This window comes from Aptenodytes forsteri, unplaced genomic scaffold, assembly GCF_000699145.1.
Source record: "Aptenodytes forsteri isolate BGI_AS27 unplaced genomic scaffold, ASM69914v1 Scaffold511, whole genome shotgun sequence".
Lineage (NCBI taxonomy): Eukaryota > Metazoa > Chordata > Aves > Sphenisciformes > Spheniscidae > Aptenodytes > Aptenodytes forsteri.
Window position 1 is genome coordinate 327348 of NW_008794707.1, and position 23942 is coordinate 351289.

At 38.8% G+C, this 23942-nt stretch overlaps 1 protein-coding gene across 1 annotated transcript in view; it reads right to left on the reverse strand.

Moving 5' to 3' along the window:
• Positions 1–15519: 15519 nt before the first annotated feature.
• Positions 15520–23942, reverse strand: part of SLC1A2 (solute carrier family 1 member 2) — a 29621-nt gene continuing 21198 nt past the window's right edge. Inside the window, exons 9-10 of the mRNA XM_009273664.2 lie at positions 19357–19588; positions 15520–15594 (exon numbers count right to left, since the gene is read on the reverse strand). Of these exons, the coding sequence (XP_009271939.1) occupies positions 15520–15594; positions 19357–19588 (307 nt within the window). The remainder of the gene's footprint in view (positions 15595–19356; positions 19589–23942) is intronic.

Here is a 23942-nt window from a genome sequence, read left to right on the forward strand (position 1 = left end):
ACCTCTCTCATGGAAATACTGTCTAAAGCAGTAAGCATATTTAAGAGAGGGATTGTATGTTTTATGAGAATGTAATATTTTCATCAAACAATCCGGGGTGATTGTTTCAGCTGTATTTTCTTGAAGATCTTACAAGGAATGTTTGATTAAAGCAGAGAAAGGATATGTGGCCATCATGACTACCTGCATGGATGTTTTAAACCCTTTCCACAACATCAGTTCAAAAATTATATTTCCGCACAATGTTTTTCATGTGATAGGGATGTCTTTTGTGTGTCCTTTGTCAGCAACAACAGCCTCTGTACTAAGTAGTTTAAAGCACGTTGCCTGGAATATTATTAGGAGACAATTACCAAGTGTCCCTTTAGCATATAGAAACAATGCTTGGCAGGGACAGAGGTCAGTATATCATCATGGTTAGGGCTGGTCCTAATGGCTCTTTCTGTAGATGAAGGAAAGAAATTAAGTCCTCTGACAACTGTGTTCTGCCTCAGCATACACAGACGCCAGGATATTTTGTAAGCCAGCAGTTAATGGGTTTATTTTACGTTATATTAGGCCATTAGCCAATAATTATTTCTTAGCCTTATTAAACAATTCATGGTTCTGACTTCTCTGGTTGCAAGAGATTTGATTAGTCAAATACAAACCCTTTGGGTAACCACAGGTACTGACTAGTTTTCCTCTGTGGAGGGGAAAAGGACAAAAATGTGGCAGGAAAAGCGCTGCGCTGGGCTGTTCCTTGGGTTGCAGTTCCAGTTATGTGGGAGTGGGTGACAAAACTCTTGTTCCTTATGGGGAGCAAGAATTGTGCACAGGTGTTTTGGCGGTGGGAACTCCGGGGGATTAGGGACAGAGGGAGGACGCAGTCACTGGGAAAGGAAGTAAAGGGAGAGTGAAATTTCTGTGCTACTACTGGGAAAGTCCCTTCAACACCAGGACTTTGGCACTTGAATGTTTCACAGCTCTGAGAAGGAAAAAAGAATTGGCCTTTTCCTGTGAAACCCCCACCTCCAAGTCACCCTCTACATTCACCACCTCATTTGCAAACTGATTTTGAATAATTTTCCCCTGGTAGCTTATTTCTCATTATTACTATGCCATGCTGCATGTGGCATCCACCAATACCATGCTGAGAGCAAGCAGCTGTGACAATGAGAAATGAGAGGCAAAGCACAAATTTAGCAAAGATGAGTAACAGTGTCTTTTGTACAGCACAGAGACTGCACTTTTTGTCTTCCCTGTCTTACCCATTTGGAGTAAGGTTAGCAAAGGCAAGATTTCGAGAAATTTCTCTTCTTGTCTTTCATCTTCCTGTTTTTAAAGTACCAGACTTACACGGATCTTCACATAGGTCAAATGTGCTGCTGCACAGTTTTTTGAAAAGTTGAAATTGAAGAAGCAAATCCATCATCAAAGAAGCCCTCCTGACCTCAAGAGAGCTGATTATTGTTAAAGTGCAAGTAAAACAGAGGCAGTGAAAGCTTTAAACACAGCCTTCTTTCAATTTTGTCTGGATGGTTCCAGCAAGCATTAGAAAGGTTTTTCCTGAGTGACAGCTTCAAGGAGTCTCAAACTTTTTATTAAAACTTCTTACTCTACAGGCAAAAGGGTTTTGTATGAACAAGTGGATGGATGAAACCCATTTTCATACATTCTCTGCCACATAAATCTGTGCATTGAACGCTGATGTGAGTGTCATTAGTTTTGTGTTTTCTTTCAGAAAAAAAGAAAAACATTAAAATGATGAAGTTTTGGATCAAAACAAGTCCACAAAGACTGTCACATGAAAAGATGACTATTTTTTTGTTTTCAGAAATAGACATAGTTCTAGTTAGTTTTAATCCTTTCCATCCCAGATGGAAACACAGATCTAGCTGTGCAAAATTACTTTTTTTCAGGAAGATTCACCATGCCTAATACATAATATAGCTTTCCCTTTGTACTAAAATGCAATTCTTACAAGTAATTTATTTTGCTTTGGAAAAAATGTAAAATTACAGTAAAATAGGATTTGTCAAGTCAAATAGGATCTGACATAAATTTAAGTGCATCTATCAGAAAACCCTCAATCATTTTTTAGAATATTAGGGAAAAGTCTCACTCTGAAACACCCACCTAACAGACTTTAGCTCAACAGCAGCTTTCTTCTGGTGCTGAACCTGAGGCAAGAAGCTGCCTTGTAAGCGGTGCCAAAGGCACAGCTGAAGTTAGGGGCGTGTAGGCTGGCAGTGGGAAATCAACATACGGCTCATAGGCAATGGAGGCTCTGTACATCAAAGAGGTTCCAGGTCTGCTGAGTTAGTCCTGAAGTCCTTCAAACTCCCAGAGCAACCCGGGACAGAGGAGGATGTGATAAGGCATTTTCCACCTCTTCTCCAGAGGCTGTAAGTTTTGTACCTGGCATCTGAAAGCCTTGCCTCAAGCAATCGTGTTAGGGTGGGGTCAACTTTAACGCCTATATGCTAGTCCCATGTTGCAGTGTATAAATGGTTTGGTTACAGCAGAGTTTTATCTTTAAATCTAAATTTACTTGCAGTCATTGGTGTACATCTAGCTTCTGGCACCACATACTCAAAAGGCTTTTTTTTTTTTCTTCCTGGCTTAATCTGAAAAAAAAAAAGGTAATTTTCAGTGACCACATTTTCCTTGCATGAATCGAGACTCCATGCTTTCATTTTACCCAGAACAAACAGTAATAAACTGGTATGTTTTGCTTCATGATTGGATGTTAAGTCTGAGTTTATATTCACCACTTTTTATCAGCCTACGCTTTTTAATGAGCATCTGATTCAGGGCTGCTGCTGCAGACTGCTAGCAGCACCCTTACCATAGCTAGCTCAGAGAGACAGTTTTCAGCAGCTTTCAACCTGAGCCTGTAGGATGAGTTTTTCTAAGATGAGCCCATCATAGCTGAGCCCCGTAACCAAGACACAGTGATCACAGCTGACAACAGCACAAGGGAGCAAAAAGTCTTCCTGCGAGTGCTCTGGACTACAACTGTCAATGATAGAAACCTCATAGCAAATCTCTAGAAAAAGTATGTTGGGTTCATTTTACTTTTCAGATCTACAAGTGATTCACTGTTTTGACTTTGTTCAAGCACTGGCAATGTATGTCTAAATGCTGCCTGTCTATCTGTACCCTAGTGTGCAAGTACATGGGATTGGTTTTACTGTAAAACTGTTTTACAATCATCCACTCAATTAAGCATGTTTTGTTTTGCAGCAGTAGGTCATCAGATTCACCAGTGGAGACAAGTTTATAGTTATCAGGTACTTCCCTGCAGTTCTTCTGTGGTTCATTTTCTAGTTAATGTTTCTTTCATTCATCAAGAGAAAGTCTGAAAATGAACTCTAGGTAAGGATGCTTGTTTGTTCAGCTAGTGACTTAAAAACCAAACTTACCCTTTGTTCAGGAAGGGTGACTTCCCTGCCATATGCAGAGGACAGGTATAAAGCCTACCCATTGGTTACACGCCAGTCAAAAATGGGAGAAAACAGGTTCAGAGACAGCTCAGAGGGTCAGCCTGCTGCTGATTAACTGCAAAGGTGCAGGTCTTCCTCAGGGAGCCTTTTTTAGAGTGGTCTTCATTCATATGCAGTAGTGCCTTCAAAAATCATTGCTAAAAAGTAAGCTTAACAAAGCTTATTTGATCCTGGCAATTTAGGTAATACTGGTAACCTAGGTGAAACAGTGGAATGAATTTTGAGTGAATTTCCTAGCCCGGTCCCTCTTCTTTCCCCTTCACAGAGTTGGGAGTCAGCTGTCTTTTCTTGCTTGCACATCTCCACAGCAGCATTTCTCAAGTGGTGTCTGTGGACCACGGGAGAGTGATCTGTGGAGCACCTTTGGGAACCCCAGTAAGAAAACAGCCAAATGGAGGTAGATCAGTGTTACAAATGACTATGGGAAAGGAAAACATATTTTTAGTTCAGTCACGAGTGAGAATGAATAGCACAACACTGTGAAAGACAGACCCTAGGTTGCTTTTCTAAATACTTGTCCTTGTACTACGGAAGTGCCATAAACAGTGTGAGGCCTCATTCCTCTGGATCCCATCCCTGTGCATTTCGGTGGGCGGCAGTCAGCTTTGTAATTTATCTGTCTACGCAGACACATTTTGCTTATCACCACAGAACCTGCCTGCCTTGCTAATGCCGCCATGACCACAAGACCTGATCTTGCATGCAATCTAGTTTCCTTCCTGTGCCTGCTGTAGCAGAAGAGTGCTTTCGTTGCATGCTGTCCACACAAGACGACAGCCGCCTGCGGAGGCTGTGAAGTCGCCTCAGCTTTGTGCGCCTGCACAGGGCTCTGCACAGCTCAGGGGAGCTTTGGCAGCACAGTGGCACTAAACGCTGCTGTGGTATTTATATATTCTTGCAGTATAAATGCTTGCTGCAAATAACTCTTGCTAGTCCAACTGAGTGTAATTTTTAATGTTGTTTTCCTCCTAAAGCACTGTAAGTTGGGGCCACCTGTTTCTTTCATATCCTTGTCCTGTTTACATGTACTATGTAATACAAAAGAGAAGACTGTTTAAGGTTTAGCAGCACTGAAGTGTTCTCTTGATTTTTCTTTCATGCCTGAGAGGGGATATAGAAATATCTTTTAATATGGGTCAATGACTCACTGTCTTTTATAGCACCTTATAGCAGATGCTTTCCTGTAGAGAGGGACACATTCCAGATACAAAGACACTCCTGAAATAATCTTTTTCTCTAAGGCTGAGGACATGGAGAAAGAGGGGCACACAAGGGGCTTGCAAGGGCTTAGAGAATCAGCCTCTGGGGTATGCATTTTCAAAAGGGACAACTTCATATAATTGCAGAATTGGCTCCTGCATGGGTTGGGTTTTTTAGGTCATTCTTGCAAAACATTGCTTTGAAAAAAGCAATAAACGTAGGTCACAGTGTCGAGCCTTTCATTTTGGCATGATGTGTAACAAAAGAATAACCACCTTTTATGGAAGGAATTTGAACATACACAGCGCACATAAAATATGTAAGTGATGAATCCTGAGCACAACAAACTTCAGGGGGGAATTCTACATCAACACTGTGCATTTATTAACAATGCTTGTTGATGAGGCCAGATCAGGACGTTTCTGCATCTGGCAGAAAGTGGCAACGTGGTACAGAAATGGTAGCAGATAGCTGGGGCCTCAGATTTATCTTTTGCCCAAAGATCTTCCTAGCGCCGCATTAAGACTTGGTTCGTTACTGACTCAGAGGGCAGATTGCCAGCTGAAGCACTGCCAAAGCCACTTCCTGGCATGCCTGGATTTTCATTGGAAACTTCTCAAGTGGCTGCTGGCCTCAGTTAGATTAGTAAGAAGTAAGCCCAGGGTTGTGCAGACTGTTAAACCTCACAACCTGGGTTTCGGTTATGTGTCTTGATTACGCAACGGTAGTTACGCTATTTCTGTAATGTGTGCTACTCTGAGCATGAATGTCAGAGCCTTCTCTCCATACTTAGCAATTGCCAGTCCTCTGGGCCATGGTTCACTCCATGAGCATCTCTTAATTCATGTATTAAATAGAGTTGATCTCTTAACAAAGTGCTCCAGGGGTTCAGCTACAGGCTTTATTTGTTATTTTTTTAGAAAGGCTATGAGGAAGAGATTTATTTTTTAGCAGCCAGGTGAGGGAAGTAGGTTTCTAAAGCAATTGCAACCATTGCATTGTATCCTCCTCTTCTAACATCTCTTCCCACTTCTCTAGATTTCATTGCCAAGAACTGTAGTTAGTGCATCCTGGCCTTTGTAGCAAACGAGCTCAGTTGCAGCCGGCACCCTGGAATATTTGGAGGATACAGTGAGGGGTGAGATTTCTAACACTTTGGGAAAGTCAGGTCCATCTTCTACCCTGCCTGCAGTTTTCAGAACAGGCAGCCTCTCACATCAGACTGCTTTATCTAAACTACCCAAAGCATTCCCATATTGAGCCCAGGCTGACATTAAAACTCACAGATATAAGCCATGAAAATTATGAATCAACATTTATTGATGATATGTACATAAGAGGTACAACACTTAGTGAAATATTATATTAACGACTATTTCCAGTATAGAAAGAATGTCTAGTTTGTTTTATACATGAAAGTTACAGATAGCAGTTCACACCATAAGAAAGCATTAAAAGCAAATGACTACCAATCGTTGTAAGGAGGAAAGGATCTGAACTACAAAAATAGACTCAGTCTATGAGGCATTCCAACTACAATATACAAGAACAGAGCCCAGAGTTGGGAGAAATTTTATCATCTGCATTCATTAGTTTTTAAACAAACTGTGCTATAGATACTGTACAGTATGTCATTTCAAAATCTGGGGAACTTTTTGAGTGTAAGGAAAAGACCTCTTCCTTTTTATCCTTGTTACATGAAACATCTCAAAACATTCCAGCTTGTGCCTGGTCACTTTTAAGAGGGGGCAAGGGATGATGAATAGGCAGCGCACAGTACTGTAGTGTGCAATTATTGCATTCCACAGCGGCAATGCAAGAAGCATCGTAATGGGACTCACCAAGCAGGATACCTCCTGTGCTTTGGGGACTGATTTTGATCTCTTTCCACTTACAGGGGATGATTATATTTACGAGATCCAGGCTGTCCCAAGCTCTTTCAGAACCACCTTCAGGTTTTGCCCCAGAAAGGTCTTATTTTTCTCACAGATCTGAACTGTAGCCCTGATTTCAGAAGATTTTTGCCACTGACTATATAGTTCATATGTCTGTTTTATGATCAGACATAATTTTTGTAAATAACAGGCCTGTACAACAACCACAGTAGCTCGAGAAGCATTTAGCTTTGCATTTAATTTCCAATAACTATTAATATCTTTTTTTAACAACAAAAGAAACAGTGCACCTTCACCCATGAGTGTATTCATCTTTCTCAGAGACTGTTCCTGCCAAGGGGATCAAGCAGAGATTCCTACTTTGACTTCTCGGGCACTCTGGAGAGAATCGGCAGCCCCTGCGGCCTGCAGCACTGCCCAGTCACAGCCATGTGACTGTACTTGCTTTGCTGGCATCTGTGGTCAAGGAGGAACTGGAAGTGACTCAGAGGGAACCTGCGATGCTGTGGCATGACTAAGGGCTGAATGATGCACAGTGCACAAAGAGTCAAAAGCAGCCAGGGCATCCAGCGGGAATGCAAGTTAGATGGATTTCCCCTTATTTATTGTGCCAATTTAAACAGTGACTTACTAAACTTCTGGTGATGAAGAGTCCCAACATTTCAAGCAAACAAGAAGAAAACAAAACAGAAACTAATCATTCTAGGTGAACATTAATTCTTAATGTCACAACAACTGCATTCACAAGGCAGCAAATCTACGCTGGAATCGCTTACACACATGCAGGTACTAACACATACCACATTGGTTAGACAGCTGAAAACTAAACATATTTACAGTAAGTTGGCTGCATACATAATTCTGAATGTTATCAGAACAGGATACTCCATAATAGACAGATAAAGCAGTTACTAAGCTGTGGAACCTAATCAGTTGAATGGTCAAAACGAAACAAACCCAGATATAAATGAAGAACACAGAGTAGAACAAAATTTTAAAAGACAGTCTAATTTTCTACTATGGCTCAATACACAGAAACCAATTAAATTAAAGCACTGCTACACATACTGTATACACCATTTCACTGAAATTACATGTTGATAGCTACATTATCTACACTAAGTGCAGAGAGGCACTGGACATCATGCTCCAACAAAATGTCAAAACTTCTATCAATAAGGTTTTACAGCTATTAGTAATTCAGCACTATTCTACCTGCAGTTCCTATGAAGATAATACCTGGTACGTCTGATTTAAAATACAAGAAAGAGATTAAAATAGAAGGGTATATCAACACACTTCCTACATGTATATCTACTAGAAATTTAGTCTCCAAAACCTCAGCAGAATAACATGGCCCCATAGATTTCTGAAGAGTTGAAGAGATACCCAGTATCAGCCACACTGGGACAGCAGTACTTGCTATTCAATGTTTTCTTTGTTTTGAATCACAGTCAAAGAGCTAGGAGGCCATAAAAGATTTTTTGTGATATAATTGTTATGAATATTTATATTAATTTATTTTTATTCCTCTAAAAACAGTTCCTTGTTAATTAAATAGAAAATATTATAGCCACAGCCTTAATGCCAACAGGTATTTGCCTAATGGGAACAGATGAACATAATACAGAAGCAACTCTCACTTGTCCTGATCAAAAAAATATAGTGGTTGTTCTCTTTAAAATACATAAGAAAGCAGGAGGTATTTGTATGGATGCTACCCAATTACATTGGTCCCATGGTGGTTCTGTTGGTCCTTTTTCAAGAAGGCAAAGGTAGGTCGCCAAATCATGAACTCTTTCTGCAGGCTGAACTCATACACACTGTATTGTAGCAAGATGGACTGGGTACCTGATAACATATTTTTTGCCTACCCAGATCTCCAGTTTTCTATAAACTGCATTTTGAGTCAGTCAATTATACATGATCAGATCCTAAGAAAGAACTGCAGGATTTGGCAAAGGTAACACCAGGAAAAATGACAAAAATGAGGGACAATTGCCCAAGACAGTCAATCTAGAAGATTGTTCAGATTATTATAACAGTGTTCTATAATGAACTGCAGCATTTAAGGACATCTTGAAATTCCTATTTGCTTCTTGCATTTTGTGCTTTGTTTATAATTCATCACTAAGACAAAAATATTTCATCGATCCTAAATGTTGTAAGAAAACTGGTTTTGTTCTAAGGTATAGATCACCTTTAAAGGATTATCCCCCTACCTTATATAGTCATATAGAAAACATTATAAGAAAATATCAGTGTGTCTGTAAATTACAGATACTAGGTAATTTAGTTCAGTCTACACTGTAGTTTCCAGAGAACAAGTACAAACCCCTAAAACCTGTATTAATAACTAAATCGGTATTGAGCATATAATATTTAACAATATAAATACATATGCAGCTTTTTCTCATGCATTCTACAAGCTAGAGTTCACACCAGATCATAAGAAATGGGATATATTTAAGAAAGGAGCAGGATATGTTGGATGGAAGATTATGCAATTATCTTTAAGAAGGAAGGACAGCCTGTAGTACACAAGAACTCACAAGCCCACACAGAACACCAAAATGGAAATGTTATAATCTACAATACTGACTGCAAAATCAATTTGTAAACACAGTTTGCATATGGTCTTTGAAAAACTGTAGAAAAAAAATGGAGAAGAATGATACAAAAATCCCTGCAAACTATACTATTTATGTACAAAGCAATATACAGGTACCAGACAATCCAGGTTGTGTGATGCTGCCTATGACAGTTTCCCTTTGTGTAACGGTGTGTGCCACAGAGCATCATTAAAACCAATTGCAGGACTCCTGAATTTTGAAAAATCAGACTAGAAGGATTGGATGCTCTGGCATCGATCAGCATTGGCTCTGCAGCTGAATGTAGTTAGAACTGAAAGGGGATCAAAGGTTGGGTGAAGTGAGAAATCTCACAGGTCTTCTTGCCTCCCCAAATCCTGTATTAGCCTGTTGGTTATTTTCATCCTGGACTAGTAGAGACCTACTCAGTGGCTCAGTCATATGCTCTAGGTTTTTTCAATGTTTGGAGCCTGGGGTTTCCGTAAGACTCATAGTTGCAACTGCACAACCACCTTATCCATTAGTATTTGTATCAACCCAGTAATGGGAAGTCACCAGGTTTCCCCCGAGCAGGGGAAGTCATCTCTGGCATGGTGGGCACATGCAAGGGATGGTTCCTCAGAGCCTTGTGCCAGGGAGCCCACTCATACAAGAAGTAAAAGAATTACCAGCACCTGGGCATCAGCAGCAGTTTGTCTCATTCATAGCAGCAGATTTCAATTCAACATCAAACACAATCAGGAGGAAAAAATGAGGGAGGCACTCATTGCACAGTCTGTACCCAGGCACTGTTGCTGGGGACTTTACCGGGAGTCCTGCCTTATGTGCAGAACTGCAGAGTGTGCTTTGTCCGAGGACCATGGAGAGACACAGCCTTGGTGTCTATGTGGGAAGAAAGATCAATGACTTTGGAAAGAATATGCACTAAATACATTGCTTCAGCTAAACTGTGAGCAAGAACATAACACTTTCAAAAATAACATGCTGAAGCTGAACAATTTTGTTTACAGCTGGACTGCCTTCTTTAACACTTCAGTATTGCAAAGCCTTTTTTTTTTTTTTGCAGTACTTAAAGTTACACTCTATATATCATTACTCAGACAAAGGGAATTGGGTAAATATTTTTCCTTCAAAGACATCAATATGATTGGAGAGAAGAAAATAACTCATCTTCCTGAGAGTGTTTTCTGCTGGGAACAGGAGCTTCTACATAGTTTTATATGGTGAATTATAGCTGAGGTGAATTGTCCCAATGGACTATACACCTATCATAATAACTAATATGAAAAATATCTTAATTGTGGCCTTAGAAGTCACAGTAATAAAATCAAGGATAGTCTTCTGGCTCGTAACAGAATAATATTACAGTACATTTTTATAAAGTGCCCTTATTTATCCTTCTGTAAATTAATTCAAATGCAGCAATAAAAATAGACGGATGGAATTTAATGAAATGAAAAACAGTTATACCTTTACATCTCCACAAAAGGATTCTTCTGAGCCCGGTACTAAAGCTCAGAGCCTTTTTTTTTTTTTTTAGTACTTAAAGTTACACTCTATATATCATTACTCAGACAAAGGGAATTGGGTAAATATTTTTCCTTCAAAGACATCAATATGATTGGAGAGAAGAAAATAACTCATCTTCCTGAGAGTGTTTTCTGCTGGGAACAGGAGCTTCTACATAGTTTTATATGGTGAATTATAGCTGAGGTGAATTGTCCCAATGGACTATACACCTATCATAATAACTAATATGAAAAATATCTTAATTGTGGCCTTAGAAGTCACAGTAATAAAATCAAGGATAGTCTTCTGGCTCGTAACAGAATAATATTACAGTACATTTTTATAAAGTGCCCTTATTTATCCTTCTGTAAATTAATTCAAATGCAGCAATAAAAATAGACGGATGGAATTTAATGAAATGAAAAACAGTTATACCTTTACATCTCCACAAAAGGATTCTTCTGAGCCCGGTACTAAAGCTCAGAGCCTTTTTAAAGATAATTATGGAAGTGAATGTCAGAGGTGAGGTTTAATACTGCTTATGGTTTTGGGGATTTGTGCGATTGCTGCTGTGTTGCTACAACAAGGCTGCAACAACACAAGTGAAGGCGAGGAAGCAAAGAAAATCCAGGCAGTTGCCAGAATAAATTTGTTCACTGTTGCTGCAGCTTCTCAGATGAACAGTCTGCTCTTCTGAGTATCTAGTGCCAGAAAACTAATGACACTGGGAATGATGGAAAACAAATCAGAAATCTATATTACTCGTACATTTTAAAGTGGCACAAAGTTTGGCATTCCATGTGCTTTGAGAAAGAAATGGAGATCAGCTGTATCTCAGTGAAGAAATGGAAAAAAAGGTAATGATAGTGATCCTTATTTTTGTGCTGAGTTTTAAATTCATTTCTGGACTTGTAGCATAGAAACAATTAGACAAAAAAAGAAGCATCTTAGCAGAAATCTTTTGGATGTGGGAATCAACGTCATTATAAATAGCAGACAAAGACTATTCCCTAGGATGGGATTGTGAAATGCCTTATAACTTAACAGAGACAGGAAGGGACTTGACCTTTCCTGGAAGCCTGTGACTCCCATAGATTTCAGTGGGGCTTTCATGTAGTCAGAGCATTGCAGGCACAGGTTTTACTACAGTAAACACAGTTTTTCAAAGACATACTGAGTTTCTCACCAATTCAAATGGAAGGAGCACATCCCATAATATGGTTCAAACGGCTTAACCCCTACCTATTTGAAGCACCTTTGTGTATAAGACCCACGCATGTTTCTTACAATGCTGGTGCAGCCTTTGTCTTCTAAAGGAATCAATGAAGAAACAAATTCAGTAGCAAAGTGCTCCACCTCTTCTCTAGTGTTAATGTACAGTGTGCTTTAGTTTCAATGAACAGATATTAAGAGAATGCCAACCTAGCTTCAGCAGTAAATGCATAAAGCAAATGCATAAGCATATACTTAATTAAGCATGCAATTAACTGAGTCTTTGCCTGGTCTAGACTTTTCCATGTGCCAGTGTGCTGTCAGCAATCCAAAGGGCAAAGGGTATCACAGTTGCACAGACAAGGGTGGGGGGGACTGACAGAGCAGCAAACGAGATGAATGTAGAAAAAAAATGTTAATTCGTTTAGGAACTACACAGAAAACAAATCACTTTCCACTGTGCTTTTCCTTTAACTTTGCCACCCCAGCACTGTGAACAAATACAAAAGATTTGCCAGATGCAAATTAATGCATCAACACTCCTAGTGAAACTAAACAGAGACTGGTCAGTAACCAGCACTGCCTGCTGAAACGTGAGCCTTGTATTAGCTGAAGTGGCCGGTCCCTAGGTTATTTTCTGTTTATTTAGTTAAGTAGCAACCCAGCCTCATGTGGAATGAGCAAATCGAGAAATGCAAGCCAAGAGTGAGTTATATTTTCCCAGAGAAATGGAAAGCTTTTTGATGGTTAAATACAGCACTGCGCTGGAGTAACACTATATTAAATATTCAGTCAGACTAAAAGCAGAGGAGTATACCAAAACCAACATTTCTTCTTCTCCCACATCCACATTTAAATAGAGAAATACCATTGTAATTATCTTTTGAAATGTCCCTGAGTTACTGTATCTACAGAATTACTATTTTAAAATCACAGTCTGCTATTCTAGTCCTGTCAAAAGACCCAAATTTATTCTCCCTTATGTGGGTGGGGTTTCTCTAGCATCTCATTCCTTCCTCCCTTAGTCTCCATCCAAAGAAGCACTCTTCAAAGGACAGTATGTCCCAAGTGGATAAGTGTAAGAATATTCTAAGTGTTTCTCAATATGTAATTTTGTGGAACTGCCTAGTCACATGTTGCTGGCATTCCTATTTGTTTCCAGCTGCTAAACAGTTTCAAATGACAGCTAAAAGTGTATGGACCAGTTTTCTAAAGCTACTTTCAAGGCAAGCAATCAGTGTGGCTGCTACAGTGGAAAGTCATCTATTAATGGGCGAGCTGTGCCATGAAACTGGAGTAAACACTGCGTGTTTTTCTTGGATATAACTACCACCCAAGTCACACCAAATTTCACTTGATGTGAGCCAGCACCCTCAGAATAGGGAACACTGTAGAGTACCTACACGCTGTCCCAGGCACATTTCTGGCACATAACCCAGTGGTAAAAATGCCTTTGAATGCAAATTGGGAGAAGCCACAGCTAGCTATAGGTTAACTCTGGATATGCTAATACCAACAACTGAAGAAAAGACAACCTGCCTACCACTTCTCTGAATATCCTACAATTCGATCCCTCACAAAAAAAATCCTTAAGATGCTTCAGGAGACCTCTGGAAAAGGTCTCCACCTCTAATACATGTTAGAGGCCTACAGAATTCACAGTGGTTCGTTATTTGTTAAATTATATAGGCCATTTTGCTTAGGATTGTAGCCATGGCATGCAAGTGAGGACAAAAATGCCATGACAAGAAAAATATTCCATGACGACAAATGCTTAAATGAGGGATACTCTGACAATGGACTTGATCTTGCACATCATTAGTCATGCAAATAGCCTTGGCTGGCTCAGGTCCGTGTGCATTTTCAGAGATATTTATATGAATGCAGATGAGCAAAAGCAGATTAGCTTTATGTTTTAATAGCTTCTACAGAGCCAAATATCACTCTACAGTTAAACACATTATTCCTGTTTAAACCCATGACAGGTCTGAGAACAGACACTGAATGGTCTATATCCATAAATGTTTCAACTCTGTTTTCTGCCATTTTTAAGTTCACTGTATGCTCATATTCTGATTCATTCCGAGAACCTCTGAGAGCTCCTCCCAAAATTGCACAAAGCTTGTTCTATGGGTAGAGCTTCCCAAGGCCATGTGGCTCAGCTTTGCTATAGAACATTGCTAACAGTATAATGGCATTCACCAGTGTCTTAAAATTGCTGAGCATTAACAAGCACCTTTAAAAACACTTCACAGGGTGATTATTGTGACTGTAATTTGTTCTGACAGGATGAGTCAGCTATACTATGTTGACAAAACACCACCTCGTTAATTCAGATGCCATGTGCTCTAAGAAACATTTCTCTGACATTAGAGAATTACATGAATTGTTACTCTGCAAAAGAGAGAGAGATGTGTATTCAATGTGCTGGTCTAAATCCTGAAATTCTGGTTTATTCTTCATTCAGTCCTAACCCTGGCCAAATTCTATTAACCTTGTATGGAATTTGGCTTAGCAATGAAGATTTAGCCATTCTCTGAAATATGACGTATACTTGAAAGATGGCTTTCACTTCATACCAAATGCTACTGATGATCACACATTCAAAAACTCTCAATTTCTTAGAGTAATGGATTCAGAATTTGTTTATAGCTTATCATCAAGTACCCAATCATGACACCTGTGATCAATCTTAGTAGTACCTTACTTGAGTAGTCTTGTCCACATAAGGAATCCCTCTGACATCAGTGGAGCAGTAAGGTGCTACCTACTTTGATTAAGATAGCATAACTGAGCCCACGGTATTCTGTATTTTGTACATCAGGCATAGATTTTGTGAAGGAACTACCCCCCCCCTTGCAATAATACTGCCTTGTATTATATGATGCATCGTGGTCACAAAGCAGCACAGCCCCATCATAAAATACAGGCTGCACCCACCCTGAGACAGCTGATAAAAACACGTCACATGCACATACAAATCTAAGGTCTTGTCTTGATGCTAAGCATTAGTTGTACTGATCTAACAAAATGTCTGGGATAATTTATTGACTTCTATACATTAATCTTGCCCCTGGATCTAAGTTCGGTTTAAAGTACAACTAGGCACAAAAATACAGTGCTTGTTATTATTAAAACAAATAGAAATCTTTATGGACATTTTCAAAAGATATTTTAGCCATACAGTGCTAAATAGATCAGGTATGCCACAAGAGTCACCAAAACACTTGAAGGTTTATGTGGTGTTATGTTTCTCTTGTATTTCTGACCCTGAGTCCCTGTAGTGAACCGTACTGGCACACTGATCTTCCCATTTTGCAGCATTTACATTCTCTGTGTCTTGAATGAAAGGGGAGGAGGGTGAGAACACATTGCACTGCATGGAGTATTCTCCAGCTGCGTCATCCAAACAGTAACACAAGAGAGACAGACGGTTATGGATCATTGCTTGGCAAAGACACTACAATGATTTGATGAGAACTTTGCTAAGTTTCAGTTAAGAAATTAAGTAAGCAGAAACTGTAGATGTTAAATAGAAAAAAGAGAAATCTTCTTTAATCGTGGTATCTTTTGCCAGAAGATAGCTTCAGGGCTTATTAAAGATGGAGCTAGGAATCTCTTCCCCTAGTTTTCACGTTTCCAAGGCTCTTCTTCAACAACACTGAAGTCTGCAGATTTGCCATTGGTTGCCAGTGTTACCTGCAAGTAATTATCATCAACAACCGACTTAAAGGCCAAGGCACTTTGACAAGAAAAGTCATGAGTTTTATATGGAAGATCATAATATTTACAGGAATTACATACACCATGTCTTATTATGTACGTAAAATGCATTTATTCAGAATTCACAACACTCCCAAATAGTGAGACTCCTGTCCAGTTATTATACTGACTAGAAAACATTGGCAGTAGAAAAAAAGTTCCATATTTTCTTAGCCTTTGCTGTAGTTGTTTTTTAATAAGTATTTCAGATTCTATTCCTTTCTATCTCCTATAGATTTCTCTGGATTATTTCTAAAACAGATTACTTTTTTTTTAATGTACAAAGTCATATTTTTTCAGTGGAACTCCTTAGCAAAGCAGGATAGCTGATGCAAGGACGTGAAAAATATGCAAGGCCAGAATAATCATAGATGTGTATCTATACAAACTCACCTACAATTACACCCACCATTAAAGAAATGGAGGAAAAGATATGCTGTGAAAGTATTGTTCATCATACCACTATTTCTAACAATGTAGTGAAAGATTTTGACTATAGTCAGACCAAAAATTCATAGTAATGCTATGTTTGTCTCACACAAATACAGGAAAACATCACTCTTGCCAGTAAAGATATGTACTAAAATCTGTAGGTTTTAAGTACGGTAGAAGACCTATAGTGATCTACCAACTCACAGTAAACACTGGCCAGTACATTGCATCCCAGAAATCACTAAAAATAAACCCGTGCTTCAAGAAAGATAGCTCCAGCCAAATGACTTAAAAAATTTTAAAAAGGTAAAACATCAATTTAACTTTACAAAAGTGATCTAGATCTTTATAATTGTGAGAGAACCTTTCATTTAATTCTAAATGGATGGCTCACTCTTTCCTAACTTACCTTGTAAGTTAACATCCTCAGCTTCAAATGAAAACTTAAAGACAGAGCTGAAATTCCCCACATGCTGGATACTGGATGCATGGAAGCATTGGGACATGGAAACATGACAAAATACTGATTTTTGAAACAAAGTCAAGCTTTTTCTTAGATAATTGAAAGGGGGAAACATGCAAAAACAGCAATGAACAGCTTATTCAGAAATGAAAATCACAGTCATGTGAAATATGATAATAAAAATATACAAAAATATCATGCAGTAACAACCACTCTACCCCCATATAAAGGTAACAAAACTTAAAGACAGAGCTGAAATTCCCCATGCTGGATAAACTGGATGCATGGAAGCATTGGGACATGGAAACATGACAAAATGCACTGATTTTTGAAACAAAGTCAAGCTTTTTCTTAGATAATTGAAAGGGGGAAACATGCAAATACAGCAATGAACAGCTTATTCAGAAATGAAAATCACAGTCATGTGAAATATGATAATAAAAATATACAAAAATATCATGCAGTAACAACCACTCTACCCCCATATAAAGGTAACCTACTTGTTAAAAAAAATACATTGACCATGCAAAATTATAAACTACTAGCATTATACATGGAATATATTACAGAAAGTAAATAGAAAGGACATACTAGTAAATTAGCTTTTCCAAATTGTGACCAGAGTTGCAGTGAGCTTTTCAACCCACCAGTGCATTTGACAGGATGAAGAGATGTCTTCAGATTTAACAGCTAGCTGTTTTGAAGCCCCAAATCCTACACTGTTGCTTTTGCTACTCTAACACTTGGGAGCTGTAGACCACTTCAACATGATCCAAATGCTTTGCAAATGTCAGCATATAATCATAGCTTATAAAGTCGACCGTAACATCACATCCTTTTGGCAGCTTGCAGACAGACACATGGACAAGACAAGTGACCCGCTCAAAGTCAGTCTTGTGCTCAATCCAGTAAACCCTGGCTCTTTTCATGAGTTTAAAAGTGCAAAATGAGATTGCAAGCAGAGCAAACCTAAAACAATGAAAAAGGACAAACACTTCTAGCTCATAAATCACTGGTCCCAAATTTTAATTAAAGGGTGTGCTTAGGATGACATACCACATCATTAATCCACATTTTTGAGGTAAGCTAATGCTCAACTGAGGGAAATTATAAGAGAAACTGAAGGAGAAAAGAAAGTGCAGCAAGTGTTGCATCAACAGGCTACTACTTTCTAGCTTGACTTCGATCTCTGTGGAAATCTGAGATACTGGAAGGAGATAAAACTATCAGTATTTAGTTCCATGAATCTGATTCAGACTGATATATGGTAGCTGAATTTGTCTTAAACCCACTGAAATTAGCATAGTCTATTTCACTGAAAAACAGTTTTCCAGAAGTTCCAAAAGAAGTTAACCAAAAAGTGTATGTGTGTGCACGTGCTTATTTTTAATGAAAAAAATCTTTTATCAAATGAGATCTTTCTTTTCAGGGAGTTTCTTTATTTCCTTCAAATTTTTATCTTTTCTGTGTCCTTTCCTTTTTTGAGAAATATAAATTAATGACAATTTTTAATTTTGTATAAGCATGTAGTCTCTTTCAATTTCAAAATTTTTTTTCTTTAAATTTTTCTCATGGAAAAAGAGAGGGTCAGAAGAGGAAGGGGAGAGCCATATCAGAACAAAATGTTTGTTTTCAGTTTAAAAAATCATTTTATTAAAAAATGGGAAAAATTGAGGATAAGATGGAAGTTTTTTCTTTCCTGAATTCAGTATTACTTTTTCCCCTGGAAATTCAGGTTTGGCCTGACATTATCTAGAAGTAAGCATTAGAAAAAAATATATTCTAAAGAACATTTCCAGCCAGGTTGGAGACAGGTAAAAGTGATAGAATAGGACTTATATTTCCAATATATATGGTGATCTGCTCATGGACTTAGTGTAGGCATTCACAGTTAGATACTGGCTCACTTGTGGCAACTGGAAGATGCAAGAGAATCTGTTTGGATAAATGGCTAAGGTAGGCTCACTGGCAAATTCACTGTGTCAAATACAGTGTACAGGATCAGATCAGAGTATTAATAAATAAAAAAAAAAGACTATGAAGTGAAAAGTCCCAGCTTGTTTCACTCTCTTTCTCCTCCTTTTCAAAAATTTTCTCTTGATTTTTAAGCTGCCCCATCCTAGTGGTGGGGCTTAGTAAACTTTTAACCACTAACCTCCCCAAACGTTTTCTCATTCCACTGGTGGGATTTCTCAAGCTCACTTTGCTCTGATCAAGATGTTATTATGACTATTAATAATCCATATTAGTTACAGGAAGGATTAGAGAGAGAATACGATGTTTGTGTCTTAATGACTCAGGAACGATGATAGAAGCAAAGTGTAAGTATGCTGTATGAGTGCAGGAGCATTCTGATGCTAAAGTGCATTCAACATGTCCATCTCTGAACAGCATATCATGGAAGGCAGTCAGCAAATGACAACACCTGTGTCCAAATTGCAGCTATCCTTCATTTGGGTTGGCAATTAAGTTCTCTGTTGCCATAGAAAATTAAGTAAATGTCCATAGAAGGTGATGCCATATTCTCCGTGTCTTGGCATATTCCATAATACGCTGCATCTTGCCTTTTGATATGTAAACAATGTACATGATTTTTCCCCCTCAAATGATAACTTTTAAGAAGAGTGTAAAAAAACATCTTTTGAACTGCTCAAACTCATTCAAAATGTCTGGGGTTCATGGACCTTGTTATCACATTGTTATTTGCAGAATGATTTGAAAAATACATGCAGGTTAAAAAATAAGATAAAATAAAGCATGCAGTGCTATATACATGTCTCGATATCCATAAATGTGAAAGGTACCTTGCACTCATCTACTATGACCGAGTTGTGAGCTGCAAAAACACATTGGTTTGAGTTGTTTTCCCTATGATTTTTCACGTCGTCATAGATTGACTGAGTCTTGGTCATTTCAATGTCTTCATGCCCTTTATGATGGGAATCAATGGTGTCAAGTTCTGCCTTGGAAAGGTGGTAGACAATGCCAGCACCAAAAGAATCCCCCACTACATTGACTGACGTTCTCATCCGGTCCCTACAAAAGAAGCAAAAGGCAGAGGCTGAATGGCATGAGAGGAAGAAAAAGTAGGCATGGCAGCCCTGTTAATGTTACAGTTACTGCATTTATTTCAGAAAGTTTAAGGCATCTTTAGAACAGAAAGATGGGAGCTTTCAAGGGAAATTGAAAAAGCTTTCTTTCCCAGGGGACTTGTTCAGACAAGGAGGATGTGTAAACTCCCATGTCCCAGCTGCTCATACTTATGGATTTTGGCAAAGAACTTGCACTAGAGACACAGCCAAACTGCAGAGCTGTGCTTGACAGAGATCTCCCCAGCGCCTGCTTCTGGAGCTGGAGGTTTCAATGTCAGGGTGCCAGGCTCACATCATTGCCCTTCGTTTAACTCTGAATTTATCAGAGCACTGAACTTAATGCAGCCAGAGAAAAGGATTTTGGATCTGATTAAGCATTCTCATTTCTGGGACAGATTAACAAATGGCCTCTCCCTTTATTCTCAGTGAGCAAACTATGGGGAAAAAAATGCCTGAAATATCTCCATAAGGCTCAGGCCATCGAAGCTCCTCTCCCGGCATCATCTTTAGAGATGGTCATCTGTTAGCATGGCAGCATGCCCACTCACACTACTATATGCCAGAGCTCAGCATAAACCAAATATAGGTCACGGCCTACAAAATGATGAGCCTGTGACAGCATTTCAGTAACAAGTGTCCCTCGTTGTAGGAGGGTGCCAACAGAGGCTCACATGCTTCCTTACAAAGAAATGTGTTTCTTGGCACTTACTGGACAGGATGCCTTTGGACAGACACGCCACCTTTCTCCTGTCTTGTTTTTAGAGTGTGGCTCTATCTATCAGCAACTCATAGTTGTGGATTTTCCCTGATTTCAGAATTTTGCCCCAAACTGGCCCAAAATTCTGCAAAAATAGGAGATGGTCTTACGGAGCACTGCAGGACTATGGGCTCCTACTATCTTTCCTACTGCAGGTAGGCTGTACAATCTAATTTGCCTCTTCATATCTGAACTAAACATAAGACTCCTAAAAACCTTCTGACTGAGGGTTGCAATTTAAAGCTACTGCAGCAACTGAGTCTAGCTTTGTCAAATAGGTCAGAGAAGCGATTAGACTGATTAATTCTCAGAGGTATATCCACGAAGACTCATTTACACAAAATGGGCAGGTTGAACAGTGTGGACATTTGCCAAGTGACAGAAAAGCCAGAAGGTAAGACCTCATTTCCCATGACAGTGCTTAATTTGAAAACACCCTTTCTAGTATTTCTGGTACTAGATTTGTGTGACATCTCCTTTTCCTGTAGAACACTGAGAAAAAAACCCTAAATATATAAACCTCAAACTGATAAACATTCATTACACATTCATGGCCATACAAACTTTTGAGCCCTTTTTAACATCTTTGCTCTAAATATCTGTAAATCTGCCTTTCCCAGCTGTGGAACTGTATTCCCTTTCAATTTTCTCCTCTCCCTCTCTACTTTATCATGCTTACATATTTGGAGTTTGTGGTGTAATATCTCAGTTCATTTTTATTTTTTTGTCATCAAAAGAATACCCAGAAGGAAAACCCCCCTCCAATAATCCCCCCCCAAACCAAACAAACCAACAACCCATAGGAGGAAAACATCCTTCCAGTTTTGCTTCACACAAATGAAATGCTTTATATGGATCTCATCCCATGCCTGTGAAGAGTGTTTTAAACCTGGTCAGAGTGGCAGAATAGGAAAATATGACTTTCTGAGTATAATTTTTAATTAAGACCACCAAATATACTGAACCTGGCAATATAGCTCCACAAAAAGAACACCTGCTTAATTTTTTTTTATGAGTGGTATTAAATTTTGAAATGATTCACTAATGCCAGACTATGGAGGGATAGTATAGGATGCCAAAAAAACAAGGTGGAGAGAATACATAAATGTAATTGAGGCACAATTCAAATTCTGAAAGAGTCATTTGAGGACATGCTCCAGCCCATATGCATGTACTACTAGCCAAGAGATTCAGCGATACAAACTGCACACTGCTGCAGAACATGCTATATACTGCGTGAACCGAAGTAAACAAGTAAGTTCCTTACAACAGAAAGGACAAAGTCTTGTCTTATCAGGAATCAACAGCAAAGTGCCACTGACCTCTTTTGGGCCAAAGAACACCCTAAGAAGAACAAAGACGACTGTACTTACTCTTTTGTTAAAAACAACCAACCAATTAATTCCAACTATGCTGGAATGATGTAAACAAAACCAATATAGGAAGGTTGCAGTCTAGTAAATGACTTGCCCCAACACAGCTACTTCTGCATTGTCCATAACAGCTTCTGAAGAGGAATAATGGGACTGAAAGTAAAAGTTCTCTCTCAAAAGCCAACTCAACATCTGGTAAGAATGGGCTTTGGAATAATTGGGAAGTAATTCTTTAAATCCCGATAAGGGTTAATGCCTGATTTCCTCAAACTGGCATAAATCAGAACTGGAAGCTTAACAATGTAGATGAAAGGAATAGAAATGAGAAGAACTGAATCAAGCCCCCTTGTTATTGATGTCATAGTACCTATATAGCATGCTAGTATGCAAAAAAGTTACTCCTGTTCCCTGAAAGCTTGAAAACCCGGTATATCAACCTTACTAGATTTTAGAAAGGAGATTAAAATCTTATCACACCTGCTAAGTCAAAGACCAGGTGACATGTTTAACTTGCCTTACCTCTTTGCTGTTATAGGAAAGAGCTCCTGTTTTCTATAGTTTAATTCAATATATATAAGGCCCTGTTCATAACATCCAGACATCAACTGGGTCTGAATATTCTGACTTTAGATCTAAGCCAAGGAACAGAGTCAGAACTCAAGCAATCTTTTTCTGAGTTACTGAATGAAGGTTTAAATACTGGATCAGCTGTCCAAGCCCATTTTCTCTGATTCCTCTCTCTACACTGCAAAATACCACTGTATTTGAGGTTGTGCTATGATATTTGCTAAGTTTGTCAGTCTCACATCTGGAAAGTAGCCAGCTTCTGGCTAGAGCAAAAGAAGCTGGTTTTATTCCAGCTGTTGGCATATAATTACTGTCCTATTAAATGTCACTGCTGTGTTGTGCTTAGTTTTAAACTGAGAAACTATGAGAGTTGTGAAATGTTGGGAAACTTGCCTGGTGAAAGAGCTCACACTGTGTATGTACACATGGGAGGGGGAAAGGTTGAGCAACCTAATCTCTAGATATTGGAGAGGCTTAAGAAGAAATTGATACAGAAACCTTTTGGCTCCAATTTGAAGGAGAGAGTGCCAAGTTTAAGGACAATCAAAAGTCAGCTTTATGTTACACCATGATCAAATCATGCAAAACTGGTTTGGGTAAGACCACAGTTTCAGATGATGGTAGCATTGTAAAATCAATTGATGTTCTGATATGTTCTGATGTTTTCTTTCATCAGAAATACTGAAAAACTCAGAGTAGGACATTTTTTAAAAGCTTTCATTATCTGGAATTGAAATGTTATAGAAGAGCTATTCCAAATATTTCTACACGGCTGGCTGCATTTACACTTGTTCCAGAGAAGTGGATGGAATAGGGTCTTAAATATTTTATTAACTTTCTCTTCTACATTCTATTAGAAATACTGCTGTAATGTTATTTGATGATCTAAAGAAATGGAAGAAGACAATGTTTGTAAGTAAAGAAAATGTCTTTTTATGACCTCTCATTTCAGATATTCTTTAGGTCTGGTTTGTGTGCCCAAAAGCTTGCTCAGAAGTTGGCTTGTGTGCCTTTTCTTAACATCAGCAATGTCAGCAGCATAATTTTCCATTATCTCATTAGATCATCGTGGCTACCACGACACAACCACTGGAAGATGGAAAATAAAGGTATTAGCTGTTGACGTATGTTAATTAGCACCACACTTCCACCAACAAACTTTGTCTTAACTTTGCAGCACTAGTGGCATGACACAGAGCTTTTCACCTCTTTTTTTATCTCTTTTCCCTTTTCCCCCTACCTTTAAATTCTGAATCACGCTGCAATTGCACTGCTGATTGTTAGGCCAGAAGGATCCAAACCCAACCGTTTGTGCTGAAAGGTTCTTTTGCCTGCCACTTATTTTGAAAAGATACCTTGAAATATTTCTTTCAGAAGTACTATCCTTCCTATACTTACATTCATCGCTGCTACGGCTCCACAGTATAGACGTTTTTATTTCATAAGCAGGGTTGGATAAGCCAGCGGTAACAATGCTGCTGAAGCTGAGCCTGAAATGCAACACCTACTAGTGGATCAGAACTGCTGGTAAACTTACAGCTCTGAGGTTTGCCAGTGTGGGCAGAGCTTCTCAGTCCATAGGAATATTTTAAAATGACATT